The sequence below is a fragment of the Garra rufa genome, chromosome 18 (assembly GCF_049309525.1).
Source record: "Garra rufa chromosome 18, GarRuf1.0, whole genome shotgun sequence".
In the NCBI taxonomy this organism is placed as follows: Eukaryota; Metazoa; Chordata; class Actinopteri; order Cypriniformes; family Cyprinidae; genus Garra; species Garra rufa.
The window spans coordinates 36,166,539-36,186,000 of NC_133378.1; the positions used below are offsets into that span (position 1 = coordinate 36,166,539).

Genomic DNA, 19,462 nt, shown 5'->3' on the forward strand with positions numbered 1-19,462 from the left:
TCGCTAATCTTTTCTCAGAACTTCAGAGAGGTTTGCGAATTATTTGTTTTGGATCAGAGCGGGATCGCGAATTGTTTGATTCAATGGGAACTTCAGTGTGGGTATTGCAAATCAATTCATTAGATCGGAACTTTGGAGCATGTATCGTGAATGGTTTGATTCAGATCTGAACTTTAGAGCAGGTTCGGTTCGGGAATCATTTGAATTAGATCGGGATTTCAGAGCAGGTTCGCCGAATCATTCGATTCAGATCGGAACTTTAGAGCGTGTTTGGTTCGCGAATCATTTGATTTCGAACGAAACTTCTGAGCGGGTATCGCAAAACTTTTAATTCAGATCAAAACTTCTGAGTGGGTATCGCAAAACTTTTAATTCAGATCAAAACTTCTGAGCGGGTATCGCAAATCATTTGTCAGAACTTTAGAGCGGGTTTGTGAATTATGTGATTTGGATTGGAGCAGGTTCGCAAATCATTTCATTAGATTGAAAATTCGGAATGCATATTGTGAATGGTTTGATTCAGATCCGAACTTTAAAACGGGTTCAGTTAGGGAATGTTTGAATTAGGGATTTGAGATCGGATTTGAGATCGGGTTCGCGAATTATTCGATTCAGATCGAAACTTCTGAGCTGGTTTCGCTAATCTTTTCTCAGAACTTCAGAGAGGTTTGCGAATTATTTGTTTTGGATCAGAGCGGGATCACGAATTGTTTGATTCAATGGGAACTTCAGTGTGGGTATTGCAAATCAATTCATTAGATCGGAACTTTGGAGCATGTATCGTGAATGGTTTGATTCAGGTCTGAACTTTAGAGCAGGTTCGATTCGGGAATCATTTGAATTAGATCGGGATTTCAGAGCAGGTTCGCCGAATCATTCGATTCAGATCGGAACTTTAGAGCGTGTTTGGTTCGCGAATCATTTGATTTCGAACGAAACTTTATCTTGAATCTTTTCTCAGAACTTCAGAGCCGGTTTGCTAATTATTTGATTTGGATCGGAGCGGGTTCGCGAATCGTTTGATTCAATGAGAACTTCGGAGCAGGTCTCGCGAATCATTTCATTTAGACCAGGACTTCAGTGTGGGTATGGCAAATCATTTCATTAGATCGGAACTTCAGTGTGGGTATGGCAAATCATTTCATTTAGACCAGAACTTCAGTGTGGGTATAGCAAATCATTTCATTAGATCGGAACTTCAGTGTGGGTATGGCAAATCATTTCATTAGATCGGAACTTCAGTGTGGGTATGGCAAATCATTTCATTTAGACCAGAACTTCAGTGTGGGTATAGCAAATCATTTCATTAGATCGGAACTTCAGTGTGGGTATGGCAAATCATTTCATTAGATCGGAACTTCGGAGCGTGAAATAGCGCTTGTAAAACCACAGTTTTACTAATAATACCATGGTTTAACTATGGTTAGTGTAACAAAACACCTCGGTTAATTTGTGGTTACCATGCTTTAACTATAGGCTAGTAAAAAAGGATGATATAGAGATATTTCACTGCTTTGGGATTAACAGAGCTTTGGATAGTTTCCTTATACTTGTCTAGATTAACTTTGAATAAAGAAAAGAGATTTAGAGCCAGTACATTTCTGTTTATGCATGTGAAATTAGCTAGCAAGAAGCACAAATCAATTTTGCTTGATTTGCTAGAGAAGAAGTCAAACAATCCAAAGAAAGCATCTTTAAAACTGCTTCTGTAATATTGTTGGTTTTACATAGGCCTAATCAAAATGATAAAAAAAATATTGTCTGATTAATATGATTAACATTAAAAAGCTGTCTTTGTGAATTATGAGTGCCGTTATGTCTTCACCGAAGTCAAAATCAAACCTAGTCCTGGTCCTTGTGGATTCTTTTGCTGATGTAGGGCGCCCTCTAGTGGTCCGATGTACCTTTAACAAAACAACACTTAAAAGCATAGCAGAATAGCATACTAACGTCCAATCCTTACTATTTCTGCAGTATAGCATGTACAGTGTATAGTAACTATACTATACTATACATACAAGTATGTCAAGGCCATGTGAAAACAATGTAGCTTACATTTGCTTGAAACACGATATACCAGAACAAGTGCACACTGTCCTATTCACAGTCTGTGCAAAAGCACAGATATCAAGGCCGTTTCCGCAGCGCTGAAAGCCAACCGAGAAGAAAAACAAAGTGCTAGATATTTTATTAGCATATTCAGTGAATTACTGTCCCCATAGAAAAGAAACCACTGGTGTGTACACATGTGATGTGTGCGTGAACATATTTAAAGAAAGAAATACAATCAGGGAGCAAAAGCAAACAGCAAAAATTACACCACTGTTCCCAAAACACGAGCACAAATTCCTCTCCAACAAGAATTAATGCCACTAATTATTCTCAGTGCCTCAGAAAAAAAAAATGAAAATCACTTTATCAAACACAAAAAATACCAAGTTCTCTGTGGGAATTTCATACAGCAAAGAAACGCAGACTTTCTGCTTCTTCGTGTCTCCCGAAATGAATTCGTGAACGAGTATTATATACTGTGTGAACACATTCAAATAATGATACGCAAATATACGGAATTAGAAATCTATAAATGGCAACCGGTCCAGGCAGATGTACCCCTGAGAGAAAACCATGATCATGCAGAAAATATCAAAACAATAAGAAGAAGAATGTGTGATATTTAGAAGAACAACAAAATACAATCACTTAACAAGGAAAAAATAAATACATAATACATTGCACAAAAGCTCATTGTGATATTGAATCTCCTGTTGCAAAGCTGTAATATATTCATAATTATACAATGCAAGTGCTGTTTAAGACATGATACTGGCATCAGGTTAGCCACTTCTGCCAAATACGACGTTATAAATATGTAAATACCTTTTATATAATATCTTTTAATGAGGACATTTTAAATGCAAGCTTATTTCTGCCACAAAATAAAAACATAAAGGTAATCACGTTTTACAAGTTTTACCTCACAATTCTGACTTTTGAAGTTAAAAATGTATCATTTTGATTTTACATCTAAGTTTACATTTCGCAAATAATGTAAAAGTAGTAATAATCCCGCCAAGTAGTAATAATAATAAGGATAGAAAAAGAATTGTTGCAGCTTTTTATTCTACAATTCTGACTTTTTTCCTCAGAATTCTGACATTTCACAAGATAAACTGTTTTCATTACACAAGAAAAAAATTAGAATTTTAAGATAAAAAGTCACATTTACCTTCTTTTTTTTGGCAAAAACAAGCTTCACGTTGTTTCTCAGAATTTTGACTTTTCATCACACAATTGTTTACTATTATTTACATTTTGCAATTTTGACTTTATATCCAAGACTTTTTGTCAAAATTCTGACTACATTTCACAAGTCTGTGAGTTTTCATTTTGCAAGAAAAAAATCTGAATTTTGACATTAAAAAGTCACATTTACCTTTTATTTCTTTAAATTCAAAGGCAAAAACAAGCTTGACTCTTTTTTTTCTCGGAATTCTGAATTTTTAAATAATTGTTTTTCTGTTAGAAGTGCATTTTGGAATTTCTTTATATTGACTTTATATCTGATAATTCTGAATTTATATATTGCACTTGCAAAAGTCAGAATTGTGAGATAAAAAGTCACCATTACCTTTTTTCAATTCTGTGGCAGAAATAAGCTTTCATAATTCTGATACTAGAACATACATGACTTGATAAACTCCTATAAAAGTGCGAGATGCAATCCAATTGCACACGTGTGCGCAAACATCTGCCCCAATAAAGTCTGTTTAGGTGTTTAAGCGTGAGAGTTTGTGAGTCCGAAGCGTGACCGCCGTTGTCTCGTGAAAGGCTGTGTCCGGGCAGTGAAGGCTGGAACGGATGTGCCGTTCCAAAACATTTTCTACAGTCTTCAGAGTTTCTGTATCCGTTTGAAAGAACAATTAACATTGGAGCAAGACCGTAGCGGCTGGCACTAGTTTCCAAATCTCGAGTGTCTTAAACCTGTGTGCACAGATGCGTTGAACTCTTTGGTTTTCAAGAGCAGAGTCTCTGCACAAAAGTTGTGCAATGTATGCATTTGTGCCTGCAAATCATTGGGTTTATGTGATATAAGTGAATCTTTAAAGAGACAGTTCACCTGGAAATATATATTCTGCCTTCATTTATTCACCCTTGTGTCAATGCAAACCTGTATGACTTTTTCTTTCATTAAAGGAGTAGTTCACTTTCAGAACAAAAATGTACAGATAATGTACTCACCCCCTTGTCTGGTGTTTTTTGAGGAAAACATTTCAGGATTTCTCTCCATATAATGGACTTCTATGGTGCCCCTGAGTTTAAACTTCAAAAATGCAGTTTAAATGCAGATTCAATGAGCTCTAAATGATCCCAGCCGAGGAAGAAAGGTCTTATCTAGTGAAACATTTACAACTTATATACTTTTTAATCTCAAACACTCGTCTTGCCGAGCTAGACAAGACAAGCATTTGAGGTTAAAAAGTATATAAATTGTAATTTTTTTTTAGAAAATAACCTATCGTTTTGCTAGATAGCACCCTTTTTTCCTCGGCTGTAATCGCTTAGAGCCCTTTGAAGCTGCATTTTGGAAGTTCAAACTCGGGGGCACCATAGAAGTCCATTATATGGAGAGAAATCCTGAAATGTATTACTCAAAAAACAAAATTTCCTTACGACTGAAGAAAGAAAGACACGAACATCTTGGATGACAAAGTAGTGAGTACATTATCTGTTAATTTTAGTTCTGAAAGTGAACTATTCCTTCAATGTTTTGCATCAAAAGTCAATGTTTTGACTTAAAATTTTATAAGAAAACCTAATAAAACTTCACATCAATCTTCTTTTATGATAATTTTATAGCGCTTTTGTCTTTCTTGTTGCTTAGCTGTCCTCGGTGACTATTCAGTTTCATTGTATGCTATATTTCTTTTTGTTTTCCACGTAAGACAAAGTCAGAGAAGGTTTCTAATGGCTTGAGTGATGAGCTTTCTGGTGAACTGCTCTGTTAAGGTGTTGTGGCACTCTAAAGTGTGAGTTTGTGGTGTCTTAGTCCCAGAGCACCTGGGATGCTGCGGTCTAATGTCTCTTGGCCTCCAGTACTGAGTTCCCCAGCAGTTCATCATTGACTTCCTTCAACCTCTTCTCCTCCAGGAAGGCCACCAGTGAATCTCTCATGTCCACCACATCCAGCATCTCCTGCAGGATCTGACTTTCATGTTCTCGCTGCTCAGGAGTCTTCTCAGAGTCTACAAGCATAAGAACAAAGAAATACATTAATGAATGTGTGCATATGTTTAAATAAAATTCTAAAGCTAAATAAAATTAAACCAATTATAAAATGTATTTTGATATTAATAACAATATTATTCTAATTTAATATTAAAATATTTAAATTACTAAAAAAAAATATTTATTTATTTATAGCTCATTTTGTTGGAGCAAGTGCAACAGCCAAACAACTTATTTTATATTATTATAAATTATCTTTAATAATAATACAAGTAAAATAAATAATGTTTAATATTATATAAATTAATAAAATAAAAAAAGATTTTTTTTTTTGCTAATTGTGTTTTTGCAAGTGCAACAGCAATAGTAATGTATTATATTATTTAATTATTTAAAATGTTTAATATTATTTAATTAAATACAATAACTTGTGCTCATGTGCAACAGCTACACAACTACGTACTGCTTTATATTATTATTAATTAACCTTAATAATAATAATAATACATGTAAAATAAATAATGTTTAATATTATATATTTGAATAGAATAAAAATAAATGATTTTTTTGCTTATTGTGTTAAAAAAATGTTAATATGTTAATAAAAAATATGTTACATAACATAATCTAAATATTCAACATTATATAATTGAATGCAATAAAATAATTATTTTTGGCTTTTTGCTCATTTTGCTGGAGCATGTGCAAGAGCTAAACAACAATAATAATTTGTTATTTTATATTATTACTATTATATGATTTAAATATTATTTAAATAATTAAAATATGTAATATTATCTAATCTAAATATTCAACATTATATAATAGAATGCAATAAAAAACATTTATTTTTGGCTTTTTGCTCATTGTACTGGAACTTGTGCAAGAGCTAAACAACAACAATAATTTATTATTTTATATGATTACTATTAAATTATTTAAATAACTAAAAATGTGTAATAATATTTAAATATTTAATATTCTATAATTTTATTAAAATAAAAGAAACATTTATTTGGATGTTTTTTGTTAATTGGGATTGGATTTGCACATCTATCCAACAACAACAATGTTGGAGTATGTGCAAGAGCTAAACAACAACAACTTATTCTTAATAATTAATAACTGATTCATTATTTTGTATTATTACTATTCATTTATTTAATTTAAAAATGTGTAATGTAATTTAAGTATTTAATATTATATAACTTTAGTATACATGTATTAATTTATTATAATATATTACAATATATTATTTTTATTATTTTAAATGTGTAATATAATCAAAATATTTAACAATTAAAAACATTTATTTTTGGACTTTTGGTCATTGTGCTGGAGCATGTTCAAGCACAAGTTAAACAACATCAATAATAATTTATTTCATATTATCACTATTAAATGGTTTAAATAATTAATTATTTTTAAAATGTAATGTAATGTAATGTAAACATTTATTATTATATAATTTAATAAAATAAAAACTATTTATTTAGAGGTTTTGTTTTCTTCTTATTACTACCACTATTGTTATTATTTATACATGAAGCTTTCATGACCTCATTAATTGTCAGATGGAAAACAAAAACAATAATAATTTATTATTTTATATCATTATTATTATTTAATTATGTAAATAATGAAATATGTAATAAAATCGAAATATTTAACATTATATAATTAAATACAATACAAATATTTATTTTTGGCTTTTTGCTTTTTGCATTGTGCTAGAGCATGTGTTTAGCAAGAGCTAAACAACAACAATAATTTATTATTTTATATTATTACTATTAAATGGTTTAAATAATTTAAATATTTAATAAAATAAAATAAATATTTGGAGGGGTTTTGTTCATTGTGTTGGAGCATTTGCACATCTAACCAACAACAACAACAATAATATTATTCTTCCTCGCATTAATTATTATTATTATTACTATTAATAATTACACATGAAGCTTTCATCTTAGTTATCTGATAGAAAACAAAACACAATAATTAATTATTTTATATAATTAAATGATTTAAATAATAAAAAATGTGTAATAAATATTTAGTAATAAATAAAAATATTTAACATTATATAATTAAATACAATAAAAATATTTATTTTTGCTTTTTTGCTCATTGTGCTAGAGCATGTGTTTAGCACAACAACAATAACAATTTATTTTATTTAATAATAATTATTTTATATTATTACTACTAAATGGTTTAAATAATTTGAATATTTAAAAAAAAAATTGGAGGGGTTTTGTTCATTGTATTGGAGCATTTGCATATCTAACCAACAACAACAACAACAACAAAAACAATTATTATTATATTAATATTCTTCCTCTTATTAATTATCATTATTACTATTAATAATTATACATGAAGCTTGTTAATTATGATTGTTAATTATCAGATGGAAAACAAAACAATAATTTATTATTTTATAGCATTATTATAAATTATATTGAACATTATAATTAAATACAATAAAAATATTTATTTTTGTTTTTTTGCTGATTATGCTGGAGCATGTAAAAAACAATAATAAAAAAACAAGAATAATTTATTATTTTATATTATTACTAGTAAATTATTTAAATAATTCAAAATGTGTAATATAATTTAAATATTGAATATTATATAATTTAATAAAATAAAAACAATTTATTTAGAAGGTGGTTTGAGTTTTTATTTTATTAAATTATATAATAATTTAATTTCATTACAATTTATTATTAAAATTATTTATTGCAATTTATTAGAAATATTTTTAATATTATATCATTTCTATAATATTAAATAAAACTGTACTTTTATTTTTGGAGCAGAATAATAACAATAATAATTAATATTATTTATGATTGATTATATAATGAGAATCAACACTGTACAGTAGTATATAAAAAAATAAAATATTATCAAAGTAATTTGTGAGTAAAACAGAATGAGTTTTCATTGCCCACCATCCATTTCCATGTATCTCCGCAGCTCCATCTCTAACATGCTCTGTTTGTCTTCCAGCTCCAGCTGTCGAGACCTTTGAAACACAAAACCAGAATCTCACCAATATATTCCGCTGCTGTTAACACAGCCTGTAATTTAGTTTCTGCACAGAGGATCCGATTGTGCACAATATATGCTAAATGCATGCAAAGCGTTGGGTTAAATAAATGAGGCCACTCTGAGCATTCATCTTAAGCATTAGTGCTCGTCAAAGACGTGCAGAAGAGAGGTTGCCAGGGGCAACAAGACGACGAGCTGGCTTTCAGGGAGGCTTCAGGTTTTTCTTCAACACATGCAAAAATAAATGATGCACTTGGAGCAATAACTGCTATTGAACTCCTTGATGTTAATTGTATTAATGCTGACATGATAACCAAGATGTTTATTCATTTAACAGTCGCGGTTCAGTTCAGACTTACGCCACCATGAGATCCGACTCCTCTGAGAGCAGATTGTTCTTCTCCTGGACCAGATCAATCCACTGATCAATCGTTTCAGGGTCTGAACCTAAAACACATATAGATCCACACACAGTTATGACAACATCTCTTTATTCTCAGTCGGCACCACTGTTTGACGTCCTTGGGCTTCTTTCAACCAACCTGCTGTGTAGTGCATTCTGGGATGGTTATAAAACAGTGTTGAAGGAGTTTCCTTGCATGCAGGGCTTTTAAATTAATTTAAAGAAATTCATATGCAAGCAAATAAAAAATAAAAAATAAATTATTAAGTTAGTTAATAATTTTTATTGTATATTGTTGTTAAATTTATATGAAATATATTTCTGATATATTATATATTTAAACTAAAATGAATAACAATAATTTAAAAAGTTAATGTATATATATTTAGTAATATATTTATAATAATAATAATAAATATAATATAATAAATCAATATAATAAATATTTTGTTAAGTTATGTAATAATAATAAAAAATTTTTTATTAAAAAACATGATTCAATCATTATTATTAATTAATAAAATACAATTTCAGCATATATTAATATAATAAAATACTACATATTATATATATATAAATTATATTTTAAATAATATTAACTTATTCTTGTGTGAATATCTGATAAATATAAGTAATACATTATACTATTATAAATATATATTATATTTGTTATTATTATTATTATTATTATTATTATTATTATACACATACACATATTTATTATTATATTACTAATATTATATTTATTATATATTTTTTATAAAAATATAATAAATAAATAAATAATATATATTATTAATATATTATTAAATGTTTTTATATACATATAAACACATTTATACACACATATACATATATACACATACATACATACATACATACATATATATATATATATATATATATATATATATATATATACACACACACACACACACACACACACACACACACACACACACACACACACACACACACACACACACACACACACACACACACACATCAAATTGTATATTATTATGTTATATTATATTATATTAATATATGCTGCAAATGTATTTAATTAATTAATAATAATGATTGGATAGTTTTTTTATTTCTAAAAAATGATTATGTATTAATATTACATAATTTAACCAAACATTTATTATATTTATTTATTATAATATATTATATTTATTATTATTATTATTAATAATAATAATAATAATAATAATAATAAGTAATATGTATTATAAATGTATTATTAAATTTGCTATACATATATTACATATAAATTAAATTACAATATATTTTTTTCTAAAGTTAATAAAATTGGTACACACACAATTATTATTATTTATTTTATTTTAAATATATAAGATATTGGAAATGTATTACTAATATATTAGAAATATATTACATATAAATTCAATTACAATATACATTTGTTAAATTAATACAATATAATTTGTATTTTATCACATTTTGTGATAAAATTGTATGTTATTACATTTATCAAATGTATAGCGCAAATGTACTTTATTAATTATTAACTAATAATAATGATTGATTTTTTTTTAGAAACAAAATGTATTTATTCAAATTACATAATTTAACCAAACATTTAATATTATTAATATTTTTAATCTAATTTATTTTGTTAGACTAATTATAACAATAATAATTAGTAGTAGTAGTAAACAATAAGCTTTCATGACTTTATATTAGTAGACTGATTGACTTTTTTGTAATTCAATCCAAATTCATTTTGTAAAATTTTTTATTGGTTGGCATATGAATTTCTTTAAATGTATGTTTAATAGACATATCAGTGACTATCAGTGCTCTCAGAGTTAACAAGTTGGATGGGCTTCATTGTGAATTTAGCGGCCAGTCTGACTGCTGTAGAATATGATGAAGTGAAATCATTAACTGTGAATGTGTTTTTCTGTAGATGGATGAGATGTCATACCAGCCTCTCCTCTCAGAGCTCTCTCCAGCTCCACTCCTTTCTCCTCCAGCTCTTTAAAGGTCACTTCTATCTCATCCAGCCGTCTCTGAATCGTCTGTGTGGGCAGCACAACCAGGACAGCATCACCAAATCAGAATGAAAATCAGATACTTGATTTATATTAATGTTTCTTTAACTGGCAAAACTTCATGAGGCTCCATTGGTTATATACAATATTTAACATCAACTATCACTTTTTATATACACTACCAGTCAAAAGTTTTTGAACAGAAAGATTTTTAATGTTTCTTCAAGACGTCTCTTCTGCTCACCAAACCTGCATTTATTTGATCCAAAGCACAGCAAAGTAAAATTTTAAAATAACATTTCAAAGCTGAATTTTTTGCATCATTGCTCCAGTCACATGATCCTTCAGAAATCATTCTAATATTCAGATTTGCTGCTCAAAAAACTTTTATTATTATTAAGTTGGCTTGAGAAAATCAATCTATCCATCTATCTATATCTATCTATCGTAGTCTAGAATTTTTCTAGTAACTTGTTAATTATGTTAGAATCATGCTAGCAACATGCTAATCATGTTAAAAACATGCTATCAACTTGCTAATCATGTTAGAAACATGCTAGCAAAACGCTAATCATGCTAGAAACATGCTAGCAACTTGCTAATCATGCTAGAAACATGCTAGCAACTTGCTAATCACGTTAGAAACATGCTAATCATGCTAGAAACATGCTAGCAACTTTCTAATCATGCTAGAAACATGCTAACAATTTGCTAATCATGCTATAATTATGCTAGCAACTTGTTAATCATGTTAAAAACATTTTTTATGTCTAAACCTCTTAACTTTTTAAACTTTTTTCAAACTTTCTGGTCCAGCTTTCTCAAGCCAACTTCAAAGTTTGTCTTGACAAACTTTTTTTTATCTAGTTATTATTATCAATATTTAAAACAGTTGAGTACATTTTCTCAGTATTCTTTGATGAATATAAAGATCCAAAGCATCAGCTTTATCTGAAATAACAAAACTTTTGTAAAATGCACTATACCATTCAAAAGCTAATTTTGAATTTTTATTTGTGGGAAATAAATTATAGAAATTAATACTTTTGTTTAGCTAGAATTCTTTAAATTGATCAAAAGTGCCGATAAAGACATTACAAAAGATTTTTATATTTTAATAAAGAATCATGTGACTGGAGTAATGATGCTAAAATTTAGCTTTGATCGCAGGAATAAATTACATTTTAAAATATATTCAAATTGAAAACAGTAATTTTAAATAGTAACAGATTTCAAAAGATTACTGTTTGGTATCAAAAACATTCAGCCTTGGTGAGCAGAAGAGACTTCTTAAAAGAAAAAACATACTGTTCAAAAACATTTGGCTGGTAGTGTGGTTCTAAAGCATTTCTTAATCTTAGTTCATGTCGAAATGTGCCAATACGCAATCAAATCAAAATGTGCATTAGTTTATAAATTATTTAATGGTACTGAACCAATGTGAACTAACAACAAACAGTTGTATTTTAATGTTAAGATTAACGTTAGGTAATGCATTACCTGACCTTACTCTAAAGAGTTACCCTTTTATTTAACACGGGATATTATGGGAAACAATCTACACTGTTCAGACTTCTTTCAGACCGTTCAGACTTTGAAACATGCGATCTTGCTCACCTGAGCTTTGTGGAAGCGCTGGATTTCGCTCATCCTTGCTTTCCGCTCCAGAGTTTTCATCCTCTTTAGGTCACGTTTCTCTGACTCAGAAATCTCAAAATCAGCCCCCTGAACACATAAAACACAAACTTAAGTCAACAACGTCCTACAAAACAGGTTTTAAGCAGTCTACCGGAAAACATGATCACATGCTCTAGTGTTTTTCCCACTAAAAAAAAAAAGCTTAAAACATAGAAAAAACAATTAAGACTATAAATAATAATACTTAATTATTGTATTATTTTCAGTATTTTACAGTGAAACAGCACAATAGTCATGCTTCTTATTTCGTTTAATATTTGTATTTAATAAAATAATAATAATAATAATAATAATAATAATAATAATTTATTATAACAAAATAGCATTTAATTTATAATACATTTAATTATATATATTTTTTTGTTAAATATATATATAAATTTAATCACATATATCCATTTAAATTTATACAGTATATGTGACCCTGGACCACAAAACCAGTCTTAAGTCGCTGGGGTCAAGCCCGGATTAACCATACGGGCAACTGGGCAATTGCCCAGGGGCCCACGACATCTAAAGGGCCCAGGACAGCAAGGGCACGAGCAAAATAAATTGCCTTATGTTATTTATCTTATTTACACGAAGGCATGTCATTTCTGTCTCTACATAGTCGCGCGTTTATAATGTCTCCTCCGCGAAAACACGGACGGGATCGCGCACTCCATTCATAAAAACGGAATTTACTATAGCGCGGAATACCACGGAATTCGTCGATTTTTGGATTAATAAATCAAAAGTTGGTCTGTCACTTAATTCAAATCGCGATATTGACTACTGTCTGTGAAAACTGAAATGCAAAAAGACCGTTTTAATATGAATGGTGGAGACGCGTTTTCTTTTACTGCGCGCGTACTGAAGCACGCGTGACGCTCACGTTAATTTTTTGCATTTGCACCTCACATGAACAGATAAACTCAATCTCCAAAACTGCTGTGAGTGTCACTTTTACCGTTTCATTTAAGAAAACTAGCATCATATCATAGTGTACACAGAAACTTCACGGCAACCTGTCAAAATAAAAGAACGGTTCAACATGTAACAACAATATTAGTCTTGTATTCCTTTTGTACAGTATAATGTAGGTGTTTATATATTCCTATTTAAATAATTTACATAAAACAATATATATGATAAAAAAAAATATTACAACAAGATTAACCACTTAATTGTAGAAAAAATACTACAATTATTATTTAAACGTTTTAAACTGAATATAATTTTTCTTCCATGTATTGATTTTAACAGTAAACCTCTGTTTGTTTGCCAAAAATTAAAAGGGTTTATTTTTCATTTGATTAAAAATAAATAAATGTTTATGCTTTCATTTGATTATCAGAAAAATTAAAACACATAAGAATTTCTAAAAAAAAAAAAAAAAAAAAAAAGATTGTTCAAAATGTTAAAATAGAGAGTTTTGGACTTATTTTTCACTGAAATAAATGTTTTCGTTTTTACACAAAGTAGGCTAAAGTACCGGGAAAAAAAGTAACGTTGGCTACTGGCAAATGGTTTGAAAGTGGTTGCTTATCTATTCATTTTTTGTGAAAATGGAGGATACTTCCCTCCCTCTCAATGTAGTGGGTCAATTTTACCAGATTATACTGTACAGATGCTGATGTGTTTTGTTTTCATAGCATCATATGTGAGTGAATGTCTTTGATAGGGCACATAGTAGTGCATTTGTAGTTCTATAAGCATTTAAATATTTGTAAATCAAAATATGATGACAGTTAGGATTTGAAGTATTGAGTATATTTACTGTATATTACAGTAATATATTCTATATATGACCATATTATGGTGATCCTGGGGTCGTGATGATGGGCCCTTGAATATTGTTGCCCAGGGTACAACAAAGTGTTAATCTGGCCCTGGCTGGGGTATATTTGTAGCAATAGCCAAAAATACATTGTATGGGTCAAAATTATTGATTTTTCTTTTATGCCAAAAATCATTAGGAAATTGAGTAAAGATCATGTTCCATGAAGATTTTTTGCAAAATTCCTACTGTAAATGTATCAAAATGTAATTTTTGATTAGTAATATGCATTGTTAAGAACTTAATTTGGACAACTTTAAAGGTGATTTTCTCAGGATTTTGATTTTTTTGCACCCTCAGATTCCAGATTTTCAAATAGATGTATCTCGACCAAATATTGTCCTATCCTAACAAACCATACATCAATAGAAAGCTTATTTATTGAAGTTTCATATGATGTATATATCTCAGTTTTGTAAAATGTAACCTTATGACTGGTTTTGTGGTCCAGGGTCCCATATATATTCTTCTTTGCTTGTATAATTATGTTTGTAATCAAATTGCATAGAAATTGCATTCTGAGAAAATCTAGGGCCGGTCCTCAGTCAAAAGAAGATACAGACCAAGCGTTAAAATACTAATTTGAACGTTATCTCACCTTGCAATCCAAATAATGGTCTTCTCCTTGAAGATCCTCTTCTTCGTCCTCTTCATCATCGTCAACACCAGCTTCATTATCATCTTCTGATACATAATGGTCTATCTGAGCTGGTTCTGATCAAAATCATAGCAAAATCAGCTATTAAAAATCTAATAGTTTACCCTAGAGATGTTTAGTACTAAGAGACACTTAAAGGGACAGTTCACCCAAAAATGAAAATGTGATGTTTATCTGCTTACCCCCAGGGCATCCAAGATGTAGGTGACTTGGTTTCTTTAGTAGAACACAAACAAAGATTTTTTTAACTCAAACCGATGCAGTCTGTCAGTCATATAATGGCAGTGGATGGGCACCAGACTTTTAAAAGTAACAAAAAACATGCACAGACTAATCCAAATTGGACGTGGCTATGTATCAAAGGTAAAAAATGATATAAATACGGTTCAGTTTCTCGTAAAAATTGATTGTTTTGTGTCTTAGGACATCAATGTATCGTCACAAGCCGCTGGGTGTAATTTGGATTTGTCTGTGTATGTTTTTTGTTTACTTTTAAAGGTTTGGTGCTCATCCACTGCCATGATATGGCTGACAGTCTGCACCAGTTTGAGTTACAAATCTTTGTTTGTGTTCTGCTGAAAAAACAAAGTCACCTACATCTTGGATGCCCTGGGGGTAAGCAGATAAACATCCCATTTTCATTTTTGGGTGAACTATCCCTTTAATATTCAGTAATATTTTCAGCTGAATTTCATTTATTCAGTCTACCAGCTGGTTAATAAATGTTAATATTGTACTGTACAATTCTACTGCAACAGATTGTTATTTATCATATTTACTGCATTAAATAAAAAAATATTTTGCAATGAAAAAATATATACACTACCAGTCAAAAGTTTTTGAACAGTAAGATTTGTGATTTTTTTTAAAGCATTCTCCTCTGCTCACCAAGCCTGCATTTATTTGATCCAAAATACAGCAAAAACAGTAAAATGTTGAAATACTTTTACTATTTAAAATAACTTTTCTATTTGAATATATTTTGAAATGTGATTTATTACTGTGTTTTCAAAGCTGAATTTCAGCATCATTACTACTGTCTTCAGTGTCACATGATCCTCCAGAAATCATTCTAATATGTTGATTTGCTGTTTGAGAAACATTTATTGTTATTATTATTATCATCATCAAGGTTCTTTAATAAATAGAAAGTTCCAAAGATCAGCATTTATCTAAAATACAAAACTCAAGGATTTAGCAAGGATGGTGTAAACTGATTCAAAGATGATAAAGACATTTATAAAGTGACAAAAGATTTCTATTTCCGATAAATGCTGTTCTTCTGAACTTTCTATTCATAAAAGAAACCCGACCAAATTCCACTCAGCTGTTTTCAACGTAATAGAAATAATAATAAATGTAAAGATCCATAGATCAGCATTTATCTGAAACGAAATTAAATTATAGAAATTAATACTTTTATTTATTAAGGATGCTTTAAAATTGATTGAACAAGATATTTCTAATGTTACAAAAGATTCTTATGAACGTTCTATTCATAAAAGAAACCCGATCAAATTCCACTCAGCTGTTTTCAACATAATAAAAATAATAATAAATGTTTTTTGAACAGCAAATCAGCTTATTAGAAGGATTTCTGAAGGATCATGTTACACTGAAGACTGAAGTAATGGTGCTGAAAAATTAGCTGTGAAATCACAAGAATAAATTTCATTTTAAAATATTTTCAAATAGAAAACAGTTATTTTAAATAATAAAAATAAAACTTTACTGTTTTGCTGTACTTTGGATTAAATAAATGCAGGCTCAGCGAGCAGAAGAGACTTCTTTAAAAAACAAACTACACTAAATAAAAAAATAAATAATAATAAAAATTGGACTCCTAACCTAAAGGTGCGACTCTGAGGACACTGAAGCGCTGCTGTAGTCGAGGTGAAGACAGATTCCATGGAGAAAACTTGGAGCGCAGCTTTCCGTGTAGTGACTGTGTGGAAGGCGGTGGTTCACTCTTCCTTCTCATACAGCGCCGGTTGCGCTGATCCCGCAAGCTCCTCCCGGTTGCGGTGCCTCCGCTCCAGTAGCCCTCCTCCTCACCTCCTTCATGCTGCTTAGAGGAAGAGGAGGTGGAAGCGGCAGAAGACGAGGCGGGCGTCTCCGAGTCTGAATCCTGACTGAGCAGATCAGCTTTTTCCTCTTCGCTCAGTTGAAGTTTACGCAGGGATGGTTTAGGTTTGGATTCCTCTTGGTTCTCCTCTGGCTCCCCAGGGGTATCTGAGGGTTGAGGGACCACGTTATGGACAGTGCGAGGTTTCGGGAGCGGAGTTTTGGACGCTCGCGGGGCCGGCACTGGAACAGACTGACTGCCGTTGTTTTGTTGTTTCTCGACGCCTGTGCTCTCGGAGGGTTTGTGCAGTTCTTGATGGTTGGATGGCGGTTGGTCTTCCTGCTCTGCTGGAATAAGACACTCAGTCGATTCTTCAAAGTCAGGGTCAACGGAGATCTTATACGAGCCCTTCCTTCGTACAGAGAGGTGTGGAGGTGGGGACGAGATCTCCACGGTTTTACCATTTTGAGTTTTCTCCTTATCATCCCCCTCATTAAGGCCATTTTCGACATGATTCTAAAAAATGGAAAAACAGGACATTATCATTATATTTGAAATCAAGTGTGTGAACTATTGCACTGAAAAAGTGTTAAAGACACTCAATTCAAAGTTTGGGATCAGCATGACTTTTAAATGCCTTTGAAAGAAGTCTCTTTTGCTCATCAGGGTTGCATTTATTTGATCAAAAATACAATACAAATTGTGAAATTGTGAAATATTATTGCAGTTTAAAAGAACTGTTCTCTATGTGAATATATTTTAAAATTTAATTTATATTTATGATGCAAAGCTGAATTTTCAGCATCATTACTTCGGTGTCGCATGATCCTTCAGAAATCATTCTAATATTCTGCTAAAACTCCTGATTGTGTGAATTTCTGTTGAAATTACCATTTTAACCATGAAAATGTGCAGAATAGCAGTTAATGTGACTGCACTAGGGGTGTGCAATATTTATTGTCTGAAATAATATCAAAATGATTGTTTTAACAATTTGTGAGCTGACATTATCAAATGCATTATCAGTCAAAAGTTATTGAACAGTACGATTTTTAATGTTTTTTTTAAAGAAGTCTCTTCTGCTCACCATGCCTGCATTTATTTTATTCAAAATACAGCAAAAACAGTAAAATTGTGAAATATTTTTACTATTTAAAAAAACTGTTTTCAATTTGAAAATATTTTAAAATGTAATTTATGTTTCAAAGCTGAATTTTTAGCATCATTCAGGTTTCTTTAAAGAATAGAAAGTTCAGAAAAACAGCATTTATCTGAAATATAAATCTTTTGTAACAATTTTTCAAAGTGTTACAGTTTTGCTGTACTCTGGATTCAGGCTTGGTGAGCAGAAGAGACTTAAAAAACATTAAAATTCTGACTGGTAGTTTATGTTTATGCAAAAAAAAAAAAAGCGTATTGTTCTTCAGAAACACAAAATAAGTTAAATTTAATGCATAGTTTGTTCCTTCTGGAGCATTAGTAAGTGTTTGAACCTTCTGTAATAGTTGCATATGAGTTGTCCTCAGTGTGAAAAGATGGATCTCAAAATCATACAGTCATTGTTGGAAAGGGTTCAAATACACAAAAATGCTGGAAAACCAAAAAATTTGTGGGACCTGAAGGACTTTTCTGAAGAACAGCAGGCAGTTTAACTGTTCAGGACAAACAAGAGACTCAAGAACAACTATCACTAAATGAAAAACACAGCTGTGGATTATTCATGTAACATAACAGTATTAAGAATCAAGTGTATGTAAACTTTTGAAAGGGGTCATTTTCATGAATTCAACTATTAATTTTCTCTTGTGGACTATATGTCACCATCTTTTATGTGAAACATCTTATTCAGGTCAGTACTAAATAAACAATGCTTTTTGTATGATCCCTCTTATTTTGGTAAAATAATTAACATTTTCCAGGTTCTGAAAGGGGGATGTAAACGCTTGACCTCAACTGTATTTCCAAAATAAGCGATATTGAGTCGAGTCGAATCGAATCGGAATTGTTTGTGAATTCGAATTGGATCAAATCGGGACATTTGTGTCAAAACACAGCCATAGGTTTTAGTGTCATGTTTACTTATCCACGACAGGCCTAAACCAGCCAAGGTACCAGCACTCAGCAAAATATAGTTAAATAATCATTATTGAAAAAAATCCCCAAAATATAGAGATATTAATATAATTTTGTTAATATTGCACACCCTTAGACAACACCTAACATAATAACGCTCATTAAATAGGTAAATACATTGGCTAAGTGTTCTCATCTTCATTTGCGTACTAGCATTATGCTTGTTTAAAATGAGTAGGACTAAAGCTGTTTGTCTTCAAGTCACGAATAGGTTGCAAGAAAAAGCATCAGTACCATCAGAGTAGCTCACAGAAAACTGCATCAGCTCTAAGTCTTATGACCAACCACTAGGAATCCAATCCCACAAGCATTACTTTACACAAACGCCCTCTTCACACACACACACACACACACACTCGACAGAAACTGATTC

At 30.5% G+C, this 19,462-nt stretch overlaps 1 protein-coding gene across 1 annotated transcript in view; it reads right to left on the minus strand.

The window, feature by feature from the left end:
• Window positions 1–2,185: 2,185 nt before the first annotated feature.
• The window catches only part of mical1 (microtubule associated monooxygenase, calponin and LIM domain containing 1), a 57,314-nt gene continuing 40,037 nt past the window's right edge, over window positions 2,186–19,462 (minus strand). Inside the window, exons 17-23 of the mRNA XM_073822749.1 lie at window positions 16,740–17,472; window positions 14,832–14,947; window positions 12,334–12,441; window positions 10,650–10,743; window positions 8,649–8,736; window positions 8,190–8,263; window positions 2,186–5,243 (exon numbers count right to left, since the gene is read on the minus strand). Coding sequence (XP_073678850.1) covers window positions 5,074–5,243; window positions 8,190–8,263; window positions 8,649–8,736; window positions 10,650–10,743; window positions 12,334–12,441; window positions 14,832–14,947; window positions 16,740–17,472 — 1,383 coding nt within the window. The 3' untranslated portion in view covers window positions 2,186–5,073. The remainder of the gene's footprint in view (window positions 5,244–8,189; window positions 8,264–8,648; window positions 8,737–10,649; window positions 10,744–12,333; window positions 12,442–14,831; window positions 14,948–16,739; window positions 17,473–19,462) is intronic.